The following is a 20,219-nucleotide window of genomic DNA, read 5'->3' as shown; positions in this document are numbered from 1 at the left end:
GCTTTATCTCCATAGATATAGCAGTACACTTTGCTCTATCTACGGAGATAGAGCAAAGTGTAGAGCAGAGTATAGAGTATCTATCGTAAAACGCTCCCAGTTCAATAGATTTCCCAAGGTTAGAACAAAACCTTACTTACTCTTACAAAATACATAATTCATATTCACCCTACATTTGTTTGATACACCGCCGCATAAACAATTACATAAGAAATGAAAGCCTTCCTTCCTCAGGGAATTTCTTTTGTCAAATGATCATTCTTAGTATCTCAGTTATTTACCAAATGGCTTTCTATACGGGCTTAAGCTTTTGATCATTTTTATGGAAAATGACAGTCGTATCAGAATAATTATGGCTGGCATGATTATTGCGCATTTTGTGCTTTCATCTGAATTTATATGTATAACTAGCGGTCCGCCCCGGCTTCGCCCGTGGTACATGTTTACGTTTTCTCTACATAAGAACCATCCTCGTACTTCAAGGAATATAATAAAAAAAGAATTATCGAAATCGGTTCAGCCGTTCTCGAGTTATGCGCTTACCAACACATTTTGCGATTCATTTTTATATATAAGATAAGATAATGAAATTAGAAGTGACAAAGTAAAAAGTCTGTTGAAAAATATAATTAAAACAACAACTTACAGCATAATAATTAAGAACTAAATAATTTATCTAAATAAAAATGTATAATTTTGAAAACACGTATGAATGTTATACCCATAGCTTAAAATTCCCTTCATATGCTCAATTGCTTATTAATATTATATGTATTCACAAAAAAAAATCACTCTGTACAACCTACAAAAATATTCACAACTTAACACTCCTACAATCTCTATTATTTAAATGTATTTTCCATTTCCTACACATTCGTCAATAAACCCAAAAGTAAATTGAATCAAAAGAAAACTAAGTTATCCCTTGCGGCCCTAAAGCAAATAGAAAGGTGTTGGTCGGAAATTGGTACAACCTGCTGCCAAATGAGGGTTAATGGACAGGAGATGAATCGCTTGACCCGTAATATAAATAGACTTTGGTATTGAATTCTTTCAATTTATAGAACTGCATAAAATAGTAGTTCAGTGTGTTAATGTTTTGAGTTAGAAATGTACTCATCCTTTCGTTTTTATTTAATTCTGGTAAGTATAATGTTTGTGTTTACTGTTTCAAAAGTATCGGAGAATTGTAAACTGTTCGCTATTATGGCGGCAAATGAATTTGTAAAAAAGTAAATCCTTGCAGTTTGCTGTTATGAATACGCTACAATAGAAAAGAGTTCACTGTAAGTAATATTTAACTGTAGAAACAGTTAGTACCTTGTTTGGTTGACTTATTTGTATTATTTAACTAATTTAATATTTTCAGTAACCTGTAAAATTTTAAATAAGAATTTTTTTTATATAATGTATACATTGCTTTTTATTTTTTGTCTCTCATAAAAAAACAATACTAAAAGGTTTTCTACGGATCTAAGATAGAAATTCAACTTGAATATAGACAATCTGAGCTGATTGCAATTCAAAAAGCTACTATTAATCAAAGTCTCTTTTCAACTCAGTAATAATATCTCACAGTTTGATTCAAAAATCCACGTTGCTTTAAGTGTTGCGTAAGTTTTTTGTTCCTAGACGAAGATAAGTCTTTTTTCAATGTTTCTTATAGTTCAATGCATTTGATAAAGAAGTATTAATATTGTTTTGGGTTGAAATAAATTAAAAATTTGCATGTATTCTGGGTATTGTCTACATTTTGTTCCCACTGGGGACAAATACCTTCTATAAAAGCCAAGTGCGGGTTGGTATCTAGATATCACAATATGTATCTAATCGAACTTTTTGATTCTGGGAAGTGCTGGTTTTTTTCAGGATGCTTAAACAATGTTCAAATGTGAGCTAAAATAATACAATGAGATGTAATACAACAATGTTTTAGCGTATTAAAATATCGTCTAAAATTGGAAAAGATATGATAATATGAAGTAAATGGTCTAAAAGCAATTACGCTATCTTAAAAACAAGTAAAGTGAATGAATAAATAACATTCCACCTGAAATAAAAGGATAGTAAACGTGGGAGTCCCCAAAAAGTAGTTAATCGTATTTAGAGACCGACTCGCAGCACGAATTGCTTCATTTACGATTTTTATTTCCGATTAGGGATGTGCACGTTTATCGATAAAGTTTGTTGATCTCGAGCTAGTGTACATTTGTATGGTTTATATGTTTTATTTACTGAGATATCGCTAAGATAAGCATTCTTCTCACTACATACCTTTTAAAATTAAGGATGTTAATAAATCCATTTGTAAATATTGTAGTTGTTTCTCAACAGGCCGTATTATCAAGGAAATTGTTACATACATATTAACTGCTTCTTACTATATTGCAGATAAATAACTAATCTATTTAATATTCATCTAAAAATTGTTTCTAATTTGGAAAATATTTTAATCGAACACAGAAACAGCGCTATCGAATTACATGTTGATGATGATGTACATCGATATCGCTACCTTTACTTATCGATATACCTACACATCACTGCGGATAATAAGGGCTATCGGTGTATTGAGATTAACTCTGCTTTTATAGCTGCAGGTTAGTGTGCATTAAATTTAACGATCCTACTTCATTGTTCCATTGCTCTGAATTGCCCGAGACAGTAACTATGCTGACTGTGCTAATAATTTACTAGTTGGTTGACCGAGCTTGAACTCGTTTCTAAGGTAATTATATAAAATAAGTCGAATATGCGACTTTGTTTGCGTAAAATAAGAATTACTTGTTCGATTTTAGTTTCGCGTAAAAATGAAGCAGATTTCGCCAATATAAGTAACGATGACGTGACGAAGTAAAACCTATCTATCTATCTAATATTCATGTATTTGTTCTATCTATCTAACTAATTTTCATGTCTTGACCACATTGTTTTATCTACATATAAACCAAATTCTAAGTAAACTAATAAGCTCCTTTGCTCGCAAGCTCTTCCACCATATGTATCCTGTCAGTAACACAAACAAAAATAACTAATACCCAGAAAGTACCCAATATTTATCCAACTTAATTACATCCCATACCCTTATAATGACATGTATCACACTCAAGCTTTAAAAAACAATTATCAGTGCAATCTAAAGCTCCCCACGCTTGCGGCGACTAATTAGTCGCATGACTTGGCGTCAATCGCTCTGTCGCAGGCGGGTTGATTAAAAATCGTGCGGAAGCAAGGAGACATACTGAAAGTGCTTACTTGACCGGATTAATTGTGTGTCACGAGTGAATGGCGAGCTTTAATGGCTATGCGATATGATATGAGTATGAATGGGTATTGTAGTAGCTACGTAACGTTCTTACCTACGTTTATTGGTGTTCTAGTCAGAAAATGATATGATAGTTGGAACGTTAGAGACTATAGAACGATACGAACGTTATTACTATAAAATTGAAGGATTGTATGTAGCTTTAAAATAGTAGGAAAAGTAAACAAGGGAAGAAACACAGCAAGATCCTCTTTAAACTTTATTGCTTACAATTATTTGCTATCTTTTTTTATGAAATTAGTACCTACATAGGAACTAACGATGTGGCTGCTAAATTCAGTACGTATTGAAGCGTTCAGATAGAAAAAGAACTTGTAAATTTCTCAAATCTTAACTCTCCTATACTGAAATATTCTTCTGTTCTTTCATCTTAAAGAAACTTACCACTGCTTGCATTCTACTCACCTCGCGACCCATCTGTTTGCGTCCATAAAAACGTTGAATTAGAAAGGCAGGTGTCCATAAACTGAATAAAGACACTCAAAATCGTACAATAAAATTAGAAAAAGTACCCAAGAGACACGCCCTTCGTCTCTTTACGATCCTATTATAAAATGGTCTTTATGAGACGTTTTATTGCTAAAAGACTTAGGTAATTTCGTCAAAGCCGAGATGAGATCTGGAGTTAAATAGCTATTAAAACTTTTGAGAGGATTTCGGTCAGTATAATTAAACCATTTCAATAGGGCAGGTTATATTCGTTTTAATTAAGGTTTTGGTTTGGTGATACTGTTTCTCAGTTTATTGGTCAAGGATTTGAAGAAAGACCTGTTAAATAGCATCAAGTACGTAATATGTTCATTTCTAATCAGAGATTTAATTAATAATAAGCTGTTATCATCTCCGTTACCATTACTACTAGTCCTATGTGTCTTTGGTTTTTGTTTAGTTTACATTTTCGAAATTCTTTATGTATTTGACTTCACCTTTGTATCGGAAAAAGTGAAATGACGCGCATCCTCCACATTTCTAGCACTATTTTATAAAATTGAGCAGTATTACACAATTTTAAACCTTAATCCATTGAAATAAGTGATAAATATAAAATATGATCGAGGTATCAATAAAAGGGGTATTCAATCAAAACGTATAAACAATAGATATAAAACGAGCGAACTGGAACACCCTCTAGGATTTGGCGGACTCGGCGTTTTGTTATGCCTGTCACCGTATACAGGGTGTTAAAAAATGTGCCCTTCTATTTTGACTGCTAGGTATCTCTTACTTTTAATGTTTTAAATGAATTTAGCTTGTAAGTTTAAAACACATTAAAATTATGTAATTAAAAAAAAATGTTTTATACATTATTTCCAGTAGTTAAGTAAATATCATTGCACGCAAGTTCGGTACTGCGATATAACATACAAGGTTTGAAAACCTTGTATATTTTACTATTGGAAGACACATTTCACTCTATACTCTATTTTATGAACATTGAAGTACGATTCGTTAAAATATCTTCCTTTTAAATTGAGTTCATTCACTTTAAATTGAGTATTATTATACTGAACAGACATAATATGAGAGCACCCTGTATATCTTATTTTATACGACCAGATACATAAGTAGAGCTGCCCGATACAGAATCAATCACACAGCGGGACACACACCTGATGTCTGTCTGTCAATTCGTCAATATCTTTGTCTATACATATATCAGTTTACTATGCATTCACTAATATTGCCATAAAAACTATATACAGACAAAAAAATTCTGACTACATTTTTATCAATCAGATATAGTATATGACGTGTATTCCAATGTTTCTTGTAATAATTGCATTTGCCCCATACGCCAGTATGTGGAAATCCTATCTTACTAATATTATAAACTAGGTTTCCGCCCGCGGCTTCGCCCGCGCAGTCAAAGAAAAACCCGCATAGTTCCCGTTCCCGTGGGATTTCAGGGATTGCATCAGTTTCCCGGGATAAAAAGTAGCCTATGTCCTTTCTCGGGTATCAAAATATCTCCATACCAAATTTCATGAAAATTGGTTCAGTAGTTTAGGTTAGGTTTTTAGTTAGGCGTGATTGAGTAACAGACAGACAGACAGAGTTACTTTCGCATTTATAATATTAGTATGGATGAGAAAGTTTGTGAGGATGTGTTTCTCTGATGTTTAGGACTCTTTCACGAAAAACTGCTCGACGGATTTGGATGAAACTTAACAGTAATATAGAATAGAATATATAACACAAAAAAATTTACTCCGGATTAGTTCTTTATTCAGTCGTTAGTTCTTGACCAATTTTTGGCATATTTAGTTGTCTACAAAAACATACTTATGAAATTTTACACATACGCTTATAAAAAATACATTGTACATTTTCCTAACTCTATTAATTTAAAAGTGAATTTTCTATAGTTCAATTTAATTTTAAATTAAATTCATTCGCCTTATTACATATATCGTGATATGGTTTCGTGCGAGACACCAATTTGTAACCTCTTCGACCAGAACCGTAAATAACACTTTAAAATAGCTTTAAATCAAGCGATTAGCCGCTCGTACGAAATTACCTTTATCCTCATGTGAACTATTATTTGTAGAATTATTCGTTTATTATAATGTGAATTAATACAATTTTGTTTTCTCTTTACTTTTTCACTTCAATTCCATGTAACTTTGTTAAACAAATTGCCATTTTAATATTTATATTTTATTATTACTTTAAATAACAGCAGAGTCATTGTATTGATATTGAAAAATAAAAAATCTTTTATATCAAACACTAGATATATTTTTAGTTCAATAATAACATTTAAACTAGGTAAATAAGATCAAAGGTCACAGATGAAATGAAACAAATATCTTGTTGTTTATTTATTTAATGAACATTAAAGAATTACAAAGACAATACAAAATAAACAGATAGACAATTAGACATACGTATTAGTGTAGTATTTTCGTAAGCATAGTATTGTTAGTTTCTTGTTTAGGACTTGGTGGAGTCAATAAGTCTAAATTACAAAGCTTCGGTTCGACCAGATTTTTTCTGTACATCGACAGGAATTCATATGCAGGTCGAAGTTGCTCTATTTGCACGTCCTGTAAAAAGAATTATAAAAAAAAATCATGAACAACTACTTCCTATTTTACTGCTTGGGGGCCGTTCAAGTATTACGTAAGCAGATTTCTTACCATTTTTTACCCCCCCGCCCCCCTTGTCATCAAAAGTAAGCAAAGCACTTACCCCCTCCCCCTATGCTTACGTAAACAATTTTAGTAATAAACTTTTTTTTTATATTGTTATTTTTAAAATAGGAAAATTCATGAAAATATTAGGTTTAACTGATACACATAGAGTATTATGACAAAAAAATATAATCATAAATAAAGAACATAACTAACATATAACATATTATAACATATAACATATTTTCGGAACACATTAACAGTCTTCAGTCCATAAAACCTGAATCCATGATTCTAAGTTATCGTTGACATTGGATTGCTGCTCAGTGTTGAGTAGAGTCTGCTAAATAAAACCTGCAGCGTTTAAATATAGTCCATGATATTATTGAAAGCTTTTCCCCACAGAAACCCTTCACATACAAAAATTATTGAAAACACCGTGTATTTTGTGACCAATTGCCGAAGTCGATCTTAAGAAATAAAATATCAATCATGTGCCTTTTTACTTTGAGATAGGCCACCATATTTTTTACTCATAAGTCGTTTTAATTGTTACAGAACGTAAAGAGAAACTTTGTACTTATATTTACTCACCTTGGAAAAAAAATGAAGCAGATTGGATTTATTTTTAGTCGCCGCTTGGATTTCTTCTTCAATTCTCTTAGATACCTAGTTATATATAGATATCTAGTTCCTTATCTGACTTTGCTTGTAAAATTTATAATTTCGCCAAACTTCGTTAACTAACTTTTGTACATTTTGCACTTTCGTCCTAGTATGAGATTTTTTAAAACTTTCGAACAGTTTTTGGTATAACTTGGATTTGTCTATTTGATATGACATTCTAATAAGATATTTAAATTTAAATAATTAAAACGTTAAACTTTGGCTATTTGCATCAACATAAACACAAATAACTTTCAATGCTTACAATACGTTTAGAATCCAAACAAAACAATACTGATAGATGCGCACTTGGAGCCGGCCGGCACGAGAGTGAATTATTAGACAAGTGAATAGCGCACGGTAATTTCCCTAATGCGCGGTAATTCCCCTAATCAGTTCTCAAAGCGAGTGCCTACGCATATGTATTATTTGCGGGAATCCCCGAAAAAACTTAAATAACTAACGATGACGTAATCATCATCTAGACCCCCCCACCCCCCATGTCATCCAAAATAAGCAAAAAAGAGACCCCCCCACCCCCCCTTGGTGCTTACGTAATACTTGAACGGCCCCTTGCTGATAAAGCTTTTTTGACCGAAATACATGAGATTATTATTTTATTATGTATATTTTAACTGACTGATAATAACATGTTGAAACTAGCATCTATGTTGGAATTACGAAAATAGTTTTTTTTCCACATAGTCTATTCAATAAAAACTTGTACTTTTCCGAATTAAAATATCATGACTTTTGTAAAAAGCAATACTAAAGATTAAATACACAGTAGTTTTATTAATTACTTACCAAATCTCTCTTATAAATGATAGCTGATATTCTTCCCCAAAGGACTTGTAACAGAAATACTCCATAATCTGTTTCTAGTAGATGCAGAAGCGTTGGCGAATCTAAAGTCTTTGATTGATCTGAAAATAAAACATAATATCCAAAACAATGAATGATTAAGGCATAGGTAGTATTTATTCATTAATTCATAGTTTTTATATCACTTGTTAAATAATGTTGGTATTAGCTATTGTTTCAATTGTACTGGCTTATAATTTTCTTATTCTGTATAAGCTATATATCACGACGATTGATCATTTTGTCCATCATTTTATAGTATAATTTACCAGTGTTTCACAATATACAAAACTCAACTTAGTGTCCTATCAAGTAATATTGTTAAAATACTTTAGCCAGATTACCAAAGAACCAGAACAGGCATTTACATCTCCATACATACATATTATCTATATATTACTTTAAAATCTACAAAATAATACAGCTAAAATCTACTTACTCATATCTTTCTCATTGCTACTCAAATCAAGCAACTGTTTATAGCATCCTGTCACACCAGGCACGGCCTTGGACCAGATGTCAAAAGGTTCATCCGTATGGTATCGAAGGCGGATCACCTCCCCTGGGACCTTATCGATTATGTCGTCAAATTGTTTTCCGAAACGTTCCTTTATCATCCATTTCAGACCAGCCTGTTGGAAAAATATTTTGAATTAATATCTTATTTAATATAATATGCGAATAATTAATATGAAATATCCTACACAATGCAAATGAGAAGCGCAGCAAACTCGGGGAAAATGGAAAACTCTGAAAACTCTGAAAGATGAAATTTTACATTGAACTCTCGTTTATACGGAACTTGTGTATTCTTAAATTATTTGTTATTTGATTTAAGTAGATAAGTAATTATTTAGTGGAATTTTTGTAAGAAGAAAGATTTTTGTTTGCAAACAAACAAAGTTCACAACCACTTAAATTTTTTTCACCGGTGGAGAAAGAAGCTACTTATTCGTAATAAAAGTTTATTTCTTTTTTTATTCTTTGTTGCTCTTTTTGGAGGAAGGTGAGCTATTATTTAATTGTATTACTATAATATAAAATACACAAATACCTCATCAACTTCACTAAAGTCCACTTGATAGCACGAGAAATTAGTATCTAGTTTTCTGGAAAAATTCGTGTCTGGTATAACAGCGACCACGTGCCACGGGCCTATAGCCTTCTTTATATCAAAATCGGTTTTAAAACCGTCACAAAACTCATGTTCTGCTTGTATTATAGTGAAGACAGACAGAAGGAGGCTGATACGATACATCGTGGAAGACTGAATTAATGTTGGCTAGGTTTATCTTGAGTGGTTTTATTTTGTAGGATTAAGAATGGTTCAGACGGGACGGCTCGACGGGTATTGATGTGAGTTAATGGAAAAATTGTAAAAGCTTAGTATTTATTGTCTGCATTATGATTTAAATTTTGAAGTGAAACTTCTTTAGGTGCGTTGATAGTAAAATTTCAAGGTCGCGTCATGGCAATACCGTCATGTCATGGAGTAATGCAACGATTTGGTATCGTTGAATCTTGCTAAAGAAGTTACACTTCTAACACTTATGCTCGGCACACACGCTCTTTTTTTCTGTACGTAAACTCTGTACAGTCAGTGGATTTTATCGTCGCATTTGAATTTAAATGTTTATCCCTGATTGATACATCTACACGAAATACATCACGTATTTGAATAGCATATTGATTATTATGTTGTTCCAAATTTGGCAAAATACCATTTTCAAACTTCTATCGTTCATGATTATTTAACTTTTACTTTGCTAAAGCTATGTTATAAAAATAATTTTTGGGTGCTCTAAACTTTATAAGGCTACAGTAAATTTAGTACAAAATTAAGACAACGATTCACAAATAGGATAATAGGTTAATAGCGCAAATACGAGACGTTTAGAGTTACAACAGATTACTTAATAGTTACTACAACGCAATACTAAATTTTCATGTGGGTGGACGACTAATTACGATAAATCACCCAAGGTTATAGGAGTAAAGTTCATGTTTGCAGAAGTTGTTAGTATTTGGCTTAAATATCTCTGTTACCTAATGATAAGTATAAAAATAAACATCATTCGTATACAAAATCTATAATATAAAAATGAATCCCAAAATGTGTTGGTAAGCGCATAACTTGAGAACGGCTGAACCGATTTCGTTAATTCTTTTTTTATTATATTCCTTGAAGTACGAGGATGGTTCTTATGTAGAGAAAACGTAAATATGTACCACGGGCGAAGCCGGGGCGGACCGCTAGTATTGTAATAAAATTATAAACCTATTTTTTGTCGACATATATGTACATATTTTAATTAGATTTTAGTTGAACTTTTATTTTTTGTAAATTGTAAATCGTATCTATGCGATGTCATATTTTAATATTCAAAACAAAATTAGAACAATCCATACTAATATTATAAATGCGAAAGTAACTCTGTCTGTTACTCAATCACGCCTTAACTACTGAACCAAATTGCATGAAATTTGGTATAGAGATATTTTGATATCCGAGAAAGGACATAGGCTACTTTTTATCACGGGAAATAGGATAGGTTTTATCCCGGAAATCCCACGGGAACGGGAACTATGCGGGTTTTTCTTTGACTGCGCGGGCGAAGCTGCGGGTGGAAAGCTAGTAATTAATATCGAAGCACAGTAATATCATGTTACAACAAAATAAAGTTAAATTGTATCAAGCACTAAAACAGTTTATTATTGCCTTAACCAAATGTAAATAATTGACTGGAAAAAGCTAAGCAAACATGTATAAAATTTTCATTCTCTCTTAGCTTCTTAAATACATTTCACTCTAAATTAAACATAAGTGAATCGATGCTCAAGGGAGCGCCATTTTCCTAAAATATTTTCCATTATCTGTCTTCTGCTGTCTTCAACATCCGTCTTAAAATACGGTCATTGTTTAAAAAGAAACCTACATACATTTACTTGAACAAAGGCAGTAAAAACGGTTTATGGACTTGTTATTGCCATCCCAACGGACAGGTTGATTGGTATCTAGTACAAGCGTAAGCGTTTGTAGAAATTAATCAAATATTTTACTAAGGGCCGATTTTTCAATCCAAGGTTAAAACTTATCCGCCAAATAAAGTATTACACGATAATATTAAAATGCCACCCGTAAACTGTCAAATACGGCCAAAGAATACATTTTTGAAATGGTAGTTTAGTAAGTTATTCGACGAATAAGTATTAACCAAGGATTGAAAAATCAGCCCTAAGAAGAAGTAAATGTCGTTTTGTTAGTAATAATTTCTTCATTATGTAGATTAGTTAATATTAATTTAAATTTTAAGTACAGATGCTTGTCAATATTAACAACGCGAAAGCACTTAAAGTACGTTGATTTATTTGATAAAATGTATTTTCAACTGGAATAACAGCCAACATCCTGGAATATTTAACTAAATTAATTTTTATTTCACATTCATAGAAATGTGTGATCTGCTTCTGTTTTATAAGTAACGTTGTTACTGACTATTTTTGAAGTATTTCTGTAGTAGTCTTTTAGTAGTCTATTGTCTATTGTCTATTTAATCGCTTCCGCTTATTCTCGAAGTGGCATCCAAACTGATGCCGTAGAAAACAGATTTTAATGTATCCTATGAAAATCTTCATTCAGAAATCTCCCTTTGAATTTTAATATGAAATTTCGAATCGTGAGTTTATTAGCGTCGAATGAAATTATAATAAATTCGGAAGTAAGTTCTTTATATCTTCAATTTTGTTGTGAATTTGAAGGAGAGTATTCATTTGCATAATATTTCTATGTTATGGGATGTTACAAAATAATATTGTAATGTTATTTTTGTTACATAGGTATTTATTCTGAATATAATTTTTGTTAATTGAATTCTAATTTTAAACACAAATTACAATTAAGAATTTAAACTCATAACAAAATCTATTGAAACACAAATAAGTATTGTTAAATGTGAGTATTTATTTAGATAATAATTAAAAAGAACATGTTTCTTAATCCTAGTTACTTGAAATTATTTTTAAAGAGCAACTAGTCACTAGAATTTCTTGTCGGCTCTTCTATGTTGAAACTGTTCTCCAAACCGGTAGTAAATTATTATTTTTCTGTATTTTGACGATAAAAAGGCGCTTCTAAAATGAAGTCTAGCTCGATAAATGTCTGTTTGTTTACATAATATGATATTATATCGATATTTAAATCTAAACTTTACTCTTTTACCGACTGTAACCTTCACTGTAACGTCAATTTTATATTCAATTAACATTTATTAATATTTTGCAATATTAATTCCAAAAAACGAGTAATTAATCATACCCTTTCACGAGTTGTTACCGTTTATAAATAAATATCGTCGAGTTTCAGGCTCATTAACTTGCACTCATTATGGATAACCCTTTTGGATATTTTAGCATGCCATTAATAAAAATTGTTCTCAATTATACTTTTGGGAGGAAAAATTTGAAGTATATAGGAAAAGGTTGTTTTAGTAATATTATTTAGTTTTTAATAAGTATAATAAGATAATAAATATTATGATATCCTACTATTCTACCAAACTCAAGTAATAAATGCTTTTATAAAATAATTTTGTTACAATTAAACTTCAGTTTTCGCTCATTGCAATTATTTAATTCACACATTGTATCGTATGATACTTACATAATATTTTAATTTAATGAGGACGTAAAAACTATTCATATTATTAATGCATTAACATTAATTATATTGTAGTGTTTATTAAGCACCGAAATTTTGTGTCAGTGTTTCGGGTCATTTGTAATAGGATGGCGGTTCTACAGGGGTCTTAGTACGCAATGACAAAAAGAAAAATGATGGTCAGAACGCTGATACCGGATACCTTAAGATAGTGTAATATTTTATATTAGAGAATCTTAACATAAAATATTATAGTATCTTCACCGTTTGTGACGCGCTTTATGCTTCAAATAGGATGCTTAAATAATTAATTTATAAATCAGGTACGTTTATTTTTACCCAAGATATTTAATTGTTCATTGGAACAGATTTCCGCAGACCACAGACTTTTTATCGGCCGATAGTTTAGTCGGGTTGGCCTGCTAGTACGCACACCGGTTCAACTAAACAGTTCAGTCGGTTATGAGTGCGCAAACTATCCAACAGTCTGCCGACTATTTGCTAGTTTCTAACCAACCGTTGAAAAGAGTGGTCGCACCGCACAATGAAAATTAATAAAACATTGCATAGAATTGTTATTATTGCTCTCATACACCGGAGGAGGAAAATTAAAAAGAGAGCTCGAGAGTATTGGGTGCATCCTATCTTTAGTGATAGATTATTAAATGGAAAATTTTACACTATGCATTCCAAATTACTCGATTACCCGGAAAAATTTTTCGCCTTTTATCGAATGAGCATAACTAGCTTCAACCAACTTGTCAAATTAATTGGACCAGGAATAGCGAAGGAGGATACAAATTTAAGACTATCTATACCTGTGGAGGAGAGATTGAGCGTTACGATAAGGTAAGATAAACCACAAAACATATTTTTAATTATTTATTATAATTCAAATGCCAAGTTTACAAGTCGTATATTTGGGAATCTTCTGAAAAATTTGTATAATATGACTCGGCTGACATGTTGGAATCAGCTGGTGATGAAACATTTTGAATGGTTGTTTGTGGTATAGTGGGGGATGGTGTAGAACCGGATGTATAAGCCTGAGATTGTTGTTGTGGCGGCAAGAAAGTGGGGGATGGTGTAGAACCGGATGCATAAGCCTGTAATTGTTGTTGTGGCGGCAAGATGTTAGTCCCTCGTTGGTAAACAGGAAAAGAGTTTAGGGGTTGTTGCAGTATGGTGTATGTTGGTTGAGAAAGAGGCTGAACACGCCTACCAAGTCGTATCTGTTTAAATACGTTAAGAATACTAATCTTAGCATCGAGTTTTTCATCTGCGGTTAAATTTTTGAGTGATGGGACAAGAGACAATGCAAAGTTTACATCTTCATCAACATTAGTCTCATTTAATGCTTTTAATATTGCTTCATCCAAATCCGTATTCTTCGAAACACGAGTTTTCTTCTGGCGAGGAGGTGCGGAAGATGCGGAAGCGGATGGAGCAGTTTCTTCATCATCTTCCGCATTTCCTGAAGTATCCTGGGCCAGGTTCAGGTTACCTTCCGTTTGACGATTTTCCATGCATGGAAGTAAAAATAATAATTGTTCAAAGTATACGTATTTACGCCTCTTGACCGAAGCCTGCCCCGACTTTGTGTTCTTTTGTGCATTTAATTCTCGGCGAAAGCAAGTCCGTAAATTGGCCCATTTTTTTTGTATATCGCGGCCTGAAAAATAATAAAATATAATTAATTCATTACAGGTATCTGGCTACTGGAGCAAGTTTCAATTCATTGTCTTTTGATTATCTGATGGGAGCTTCTACAATACGAGATATTACAAAAAGTACATGTGAGCAAATATGGAATATGCTTCAACCCTTATATATGCCAACCAAACTAGAAGATGACTGGATTGAAATAGCAGACGAATTCTATAGTCGCACAAATTTTCCAAACATCATTGGAGCGATCGATGGCAAACATATACGGATGATACAGCCAGAACATTCCGGTTCATCATATTTTAACTACAAAAAGTTCTTCTCCTGCGTTTTGATGGCTTGGACAGATGCCGATTATAAATTTGTGTACATTGATGTTGGTTCTTATGGAACAGCTAGTGATTCGGAAATATTTAAAACATCAGAAATGGGTAAACGGCTTTCCGAGAATCGACTAAATATTCCTTTTGGAAGGCAATTGCCTAATGATGATGTCGGAGATGTTATTCCATTCTCAGTCGTAGGCGATGAAGCGTTTGGACTTGGAAATCATATATTACGCCCTTATGCAAAAAGAAATTTAAACTACACCAAGCGAATTTTCAACTATAGACATACAAGAGCTCGACGCATGGTTGAATGTACTTTCGGGATTCTAGCTAATAAATGGCGTATTTTTCACCGTCCAATTGACGTAAATATCAATTTTTGTGTTAAAATTATTAAAGCTTGCTGTGTCCTACACAATTATGTACGAATCAAAGATGGAATACATTTTAAAGACACTCTCTACAGTTGTACCATGAATAACTTCAATACAAATGGAAATAACCGAGGAAGAAATAATATGAATAATGTTCGGCAATACATGTCGTCATACTTTATATCTCCTGCAGGCTCAATTCCGTGTCAATATAATAAAGTGTAATGTAAATAAATAAAAATGTATCGTACCTTGATTTGTTTTATTTTGAGCACTAAGCTCATTCCAATCAGGAACAACAGCTTCGCAAACTTCCTCCCACAGTTTTTTCTTTACATTTACATCACAGTACTCTTTTAGATTTTTCTTGTAAAGTGCAGGGCGTTTTTCGACTTCCTCGATCAAAGTAATGATCGAAGATTCCGAAATAAGCGACTGAGAAAGTGACGCCATTGTAGAGGGGTTGTAAACTCAAAGACGTTTCGGATTGTAATAATTTTATTTGCACACAATACCCGTATTTATACAAAAATCGACCAAAAACAAAACCAATCAGAATTCTAATTTTGAAATTGAAATTTAGAATGCGCTCTGATTAAGAAAAAGAATGCGCCGGCTTGTACACAATATGATATATAAATACTCTATGCATGTCTCCCATACCATTTTACACGCGCGGCCGACCATTCGCTGTCAAAGCTCGGAGCGAACTGAACTATCGGCTTAGTCGGCCGACTAAAAAATCGTCGTGTGTGCGCGTGTGGTAGGGAGTCAATAATGATTATACAGTCGGCCGATAGTTTACCGACAGTTTAGTTTGAATTGAATCGGGAAGCCCATCAAACTTGTTTATCGGCCGATACCTAATCGTCATAGTGTGCGCATTTGCTTACATCTGCGTACTGATTAAGAGCCCGACCAAACTATCTGCAGATAAAAAGTCTGTGGTCTGCGGGGGCTCTAAAGATACGATTCGACACGATTTACAAATAGGTATCACCAAAATATATTCCCATCTGAACCTCTACCCAAAATATTCCAATAAAAAGCCGCAAACACCAAAATGAAAAGGTTTTGCTGACAATCAGTATAATTCAATCAAGAGGCCATGTGAGCCCCCACATTACGGTATGTATTACAGAGAGCTATCGGATGCTGATCGTAAAACTTTACGAACTTTCACCCTCTGAAGTTATCTGTGACAATCATCTTGAGGCATAGAGTACCTGGGAATAGAGGGAAATAGTTTTGATATTTAATTTAATAAAACCTTGCAAAAGTATGTATGGCAAGTAAATATAAATGATCAGGCAAGCTCTACGAAAACTATTGAGCTATACAATATATATGCTACCTAAATTGAGTAACCTATATTTTTAGCGAAACAGTGAGTAGATACATATTACAATTATACACCCATGTCACGTAGTTAATATCTGGAATCAACAATTTTATGTTATTACACTTTTGATTTACCATAGGTTATCGTAACTGATATATTTCCTGATACTCATGCTGAAAAAGAATAGAAAAAACATCTATAAAATTAATAATATAGGCCTTACAACGCAGAAAATATGTTCCATAATTTAATTGAGAATGTCTCTACATTTGCCTACTCTTCGCACTTAACTGAGATTTCAATAAACGTCTTCCGATCTGTGATTGCCACGCTTCAAGAGGCTTCACTAGTCTACGAATAGTCGTTAAATGTGACAGACAAACGTGTTACTACTGTATTACGGCTTTATTCTATTATTTTTGGACGAAACTGTATTATATGGAACGTTTTGTATGCGGATATGAAGATTGTAGGATTATGGTTTTGTTGGAACAAATTGTATGAATTATCTTTACAGCTTATTGTTTGCTATGGTCTAGAATGATTGTTTGGTCTATATTGCTGCCAATAATAAAAGTTTATAATCTGTGTCATAGTTTAAAAATGTTTTGTATATAACCTAATAGTACAATAGTTAAATCTGATTCAGATACATAAGAGTAACAAAAGAGTCTTAGTCATGACCGAAAAAATGAATTAATAGATTCGTTAATCGCCAAGTTAACAAGGATTGAATGAACACTCAACAAGAAGGTACAACACATCTTCATCTTAAATTCTACTGTTGTATACCTATTCAATTTAAAATATTCTCCATAACCTAATTTGCTTGTTGCGTAATACAGCATTTACTTAATATCATTCAAAATATCTTCTAACAAAATGCATTCATTAATATCACGAAAACAGTAGCAATCAATAAACTGCAAGCGTAATGCACACTGCATAGGTGTGGCAGTGGGCACACCTAAACCATACAAATCGCTAAATTCCCCCAGTGTAAGCAACGTCACTTGTTATTATAAACGGTTCATCAGTTATACCACATCCGTTGTACGTCATGTTGCTGTACTGTGACCAGGTCTTTGAGGAAAGCGAATTTTATAGAGATAGACTCGTTCGTAGAAAAAAAATGATTTCATGATGATATACGTATTATTATATTTGAGTTAGAACATAAAGCTTATAGAAAATTGAAAAAATATATTATCATTATACCATCATGGACTAAAGATGTTGAGATTATTATACGTATAATATTATATCGTAGAAAATAACGTAGTATATATTTGATAATTAACGTGCGTATCGAATACAGCACTGGGTGAAGTATATAAAAATGTATGTAATAAAGTATAGTACAAAATATTTATTTTATGCAATCACTTTATAAACCTATTGACAAATTATCTAATACATATATTGAATTTTGCTAAGTCTCTGTTAAACATTCCTCGTGGCTACGCCGTAGAACATTTAACGTATATTATGCATTTTTTCAATTTACATTAAATTTAACAGCATTAAAGATTAAAAACAAATCTTAAATATATACATTATAATTTTATTGATTGGTAACCCTACATCATACACAAACGTGATGAATGCAATCGGTGCATCAAGGCGCGCCCAGCTACATGGTTTTACATTTCACCGGAAAGCTCGGGAACATTTACATTTTTTGACGTAACATTTTATGTCACTTCTAATTTATTTTTAAGAAAAGATATGAGGTTTCGATTTAATGTTATGTGTTTCGTTTTTACACTTGCAAACAGATATAATCTAGTTTATTCATGTAATAATTGCATGTAATTATAGGAGTTGTATTTTTATGTAGACCTACATATTTTGAATATTGAAACAATAGAGATTTTAACGGATTTTAAACGCGATTTATTCGTTATATTATTTATTTTATATTATTAAGAATAAATCGCGTTTAATGTATAGTACTCGCGTAAAACTAAACACTACAAAATACTACAATAAAGTATCTTATTTCTTAATACGTGTTTTGAAGTTACATTAATTTAATTTACTATAGAATAATTAATAATTAGAAGACGAATTTTTGTTCATCTGTATGTTATTTTTTAAACTTAACAATTAATGTACAAATATTTAGCTGTTAGCTTTGTTTAATGTCTACATAATAGGTACATATAACATTTGATTAATATTTCTATAAAAACATAGTACTTACTGATAAAAAATAAACGATTATAAAAAAATACGAAAAAAGTAACGTGCTCCACCTAGTTCAAATAATTTACAACTTCATATACAAGTAATAGTTAGGGAGCCAGGTGCAAATTGGGTTCATTATTTCCTCTCAAGAGATAATTCGTCAGAAGCATCAGAGTATAGTATTATAAAGCCTCGTGAACGTCAGCTGGCGCTCGGTTGGGGGGGTGAGCGGTTGTAGCCTCCCACGCACGTAGGAAAAAAAAATACATTCATTCATTTCCTCTCAGCTAAAAATTTGTCAAATTGTAGCTAACCCAATATCTCAACGAAAAAAAATAATCAGCTGGTTACAGCATGGTGTATTATACGTCAGCTGGTGGCTCGAACATGAAAAAAAAAATATTATTTTCCGTGATTTCCTCTCAAACAAAAATTTACCTGATGATAGCTTATATGTAACTGTGGATAAATATATAAGTCAGCTGGCTGTATCTTGGTGGAAAAACCGTCAGCTGATACTTTGAAACTTATTACATAGGAGTTAGACAGAAGCATCTATTGCCAATTTATATGCATCAGCTGACTAGATTTTCCTCAACTTATTGCTAGCTGATTCTTTTATTTATCGCATCAATATATTTTTAACACTCTCACTCACAAATTTTCATCTGAGAGGAAATGACGATATCTTTAATTATTCGACATTACGCTTCAATATAAGAGTTGAGTTGAAATAAACATTCAGTATCAATATTTTTGAAACGAATAAGTATGTAATCAAATAATTTTATATATTTAAATAATTAAATAATCAATTAGCAATAAATGAACTAGTTACTCGATAAAAAAAACAATATAATAAACTCTGCTCTTTTACGCATATCCAATTGGTTCACTGCTAATAATTTATTATTAAATGCAAAAAAAAAAACAAATTGTGTAGAATTTATCCTTCCAAATGTAAAAAAGGTGAAAAGGGATATTATTTTAAACGGGGAGGTATTATACCCTGTGGATTCCACTGTTTTTCTTGTGATTGGTTTGACACTAGATGAGAAGCTACAATGGGGGGCCCATGTTGCCACCACCGCTGCTAAGCTTAGTTCAGCTGCATATGCAGTTCGAAGAATAAGGCATCTCACCGATGAAGACACGGCTAGATTGGTTTATTTTAGCTACTTTCATAGCATTATGTCCTATGGAATTCTGCTATGGGGCAGGGCTGCAGATATAGAAACTATATTTATATTACAGAAAAGAGCCATACGCTCTTTATATTATAATTTACGTGCTAGGGACTCACTAAGAGATCTCTTTAAGAATACTGGTATCCTCACTGTACCATCACAGTATATATTTAATAATATTTTATATGTACACAAAAACGCAGACTTACACACAAGAGTAGGAGATAAGACACCGTTATGGCACAAGGAACAGAAATAAAATTGAAATGCCATTTTACCGGTTAGCTAAAGTTAAAAATTAATTTATGGGCCAAGGTATACTTTTTTACAACAGAATTCCTCATAGTATTAAAGAGTTTAGTAGTGCTAAATTTAAAAATTATGTAAAAAACGTATGAGTTCAGAGAGCCTATTACAGGTAAATTAGCTTGGAGAAATTTTTGCGTTTGTAGTAGTGTATGGTCAGCAAATAAAATAAAA

The 20,219-nt window shown here is 32.3% G+C and overlaps 2 protein-coding genes across 2 annotated transcripts; both read right to left on the bottom strand.

Moving 5' to 3' along the window:
- Positions 1–6,160: 6,160 nt before the first annotated feature.
- Positions 6,161–9,250, bottom strand: LOC149899785 (uncharacterized). Its single transcript, XM_090113904.1, has 4 exons — positions 9,047–9,250; positions 8,432–8,624; positions 7,936–8,054; positions 6,161–6,375 (listed from the first exon to the last, which is right to left on the bottom strand). The coding sequence occupies exons 1-4, from the start codon at positions 9,248–9,250 to the stop codon at positions 6,220–6,222; spliced, it is 672 nt and encodes a 223-aa protein (XP_089970030.1). The 3' UTR covers positions 6,161–6,219.
- A 4,261-nt stretch (positions 9,251–13,511) lies between these two features.
- LOC149899784 (uncharacterized) lies at positions 13,512–15,473 on the bottom strand. Its single transcript, XM_090114049.1, has 2 exons — positions 15,272–15,473; positions 13,512–14,321 (listed from the first exon to the last, which is right to left on the bottom strand). The coding sequence occupies exons 1-2, from the start codon at positions 15,471–15,473 to the stop codon at positions 13,555–13,557; spliced, it is 969 nt and encodes a 322-aa protein (XP_089970175.1). The 3' UTR covers positions 13,512–13,554.
- Between the last annotated feature and the right edge of the window lie 4,746 nt (positions 15,474–20,219).

This window comes from Colias eurytheme, chromosome 20 (assembly GCF_061535395.1).
Source record: "Colias eurytheme isolate Ceu_HAF_F1 chromosome 20, ilColEury1 Martin Lab GWU primary, whole genome shotgun sequence".
In the NCBI taxonomy this organism is placed as follows: domain Eukaryota; kingdom Metazoa; phylum Arthropoda; class Insecta; order Lepidoptera; family Pieridae; genus Colias; species Colias eurytheme.
This window is presented reverse-complemented; position numbering and strand designations above follow the sequence as displayed.

What these genes read in the sequence shown, in the direction of transcription:
- LOC149899785 (XM_090113904.1), bottom strand. Translation starts at nt 9,250, where the DNA reads ATGTATCGTATCAGCCTCCTTCTGTCTGTCTTCACTATAATACAAGCA. An exon ending in ACTTTAGTGAAGTTGATGAG is followed by an intron (nt 8,625 to 9,046) that starts GTATTTGTGTAT and finishes TTTTTCCAACAG; the next exon opens with GCTGGTCTGAAATGGATGAT. An exon ending in TAGCAATGAGAAAGATATGA is followed by an intron (nt 8,055 to 8,431) that starts GTAAGTAGATTT and finishes TTTTATTTTCAG; the next exon opens with ATCAATCAAAGACTTTAGAT.
- LOC149899784 (XM_090114049.1), bottom strand. Translation starts at nt 15,473, where the DNA reads ATGGCGTCACTTTCTCAGTCGCTTATTTCGGAATCTTCGATCATTACT. An exon ending in TCAAAATAAAACAAATCAAG is followed by an intron (nt 14,322 to 15,271) that starts GTACGATACATT and finishes ATTATTTTTCAG; the next exon opens with GCCGCGATATACAAAAAAAA.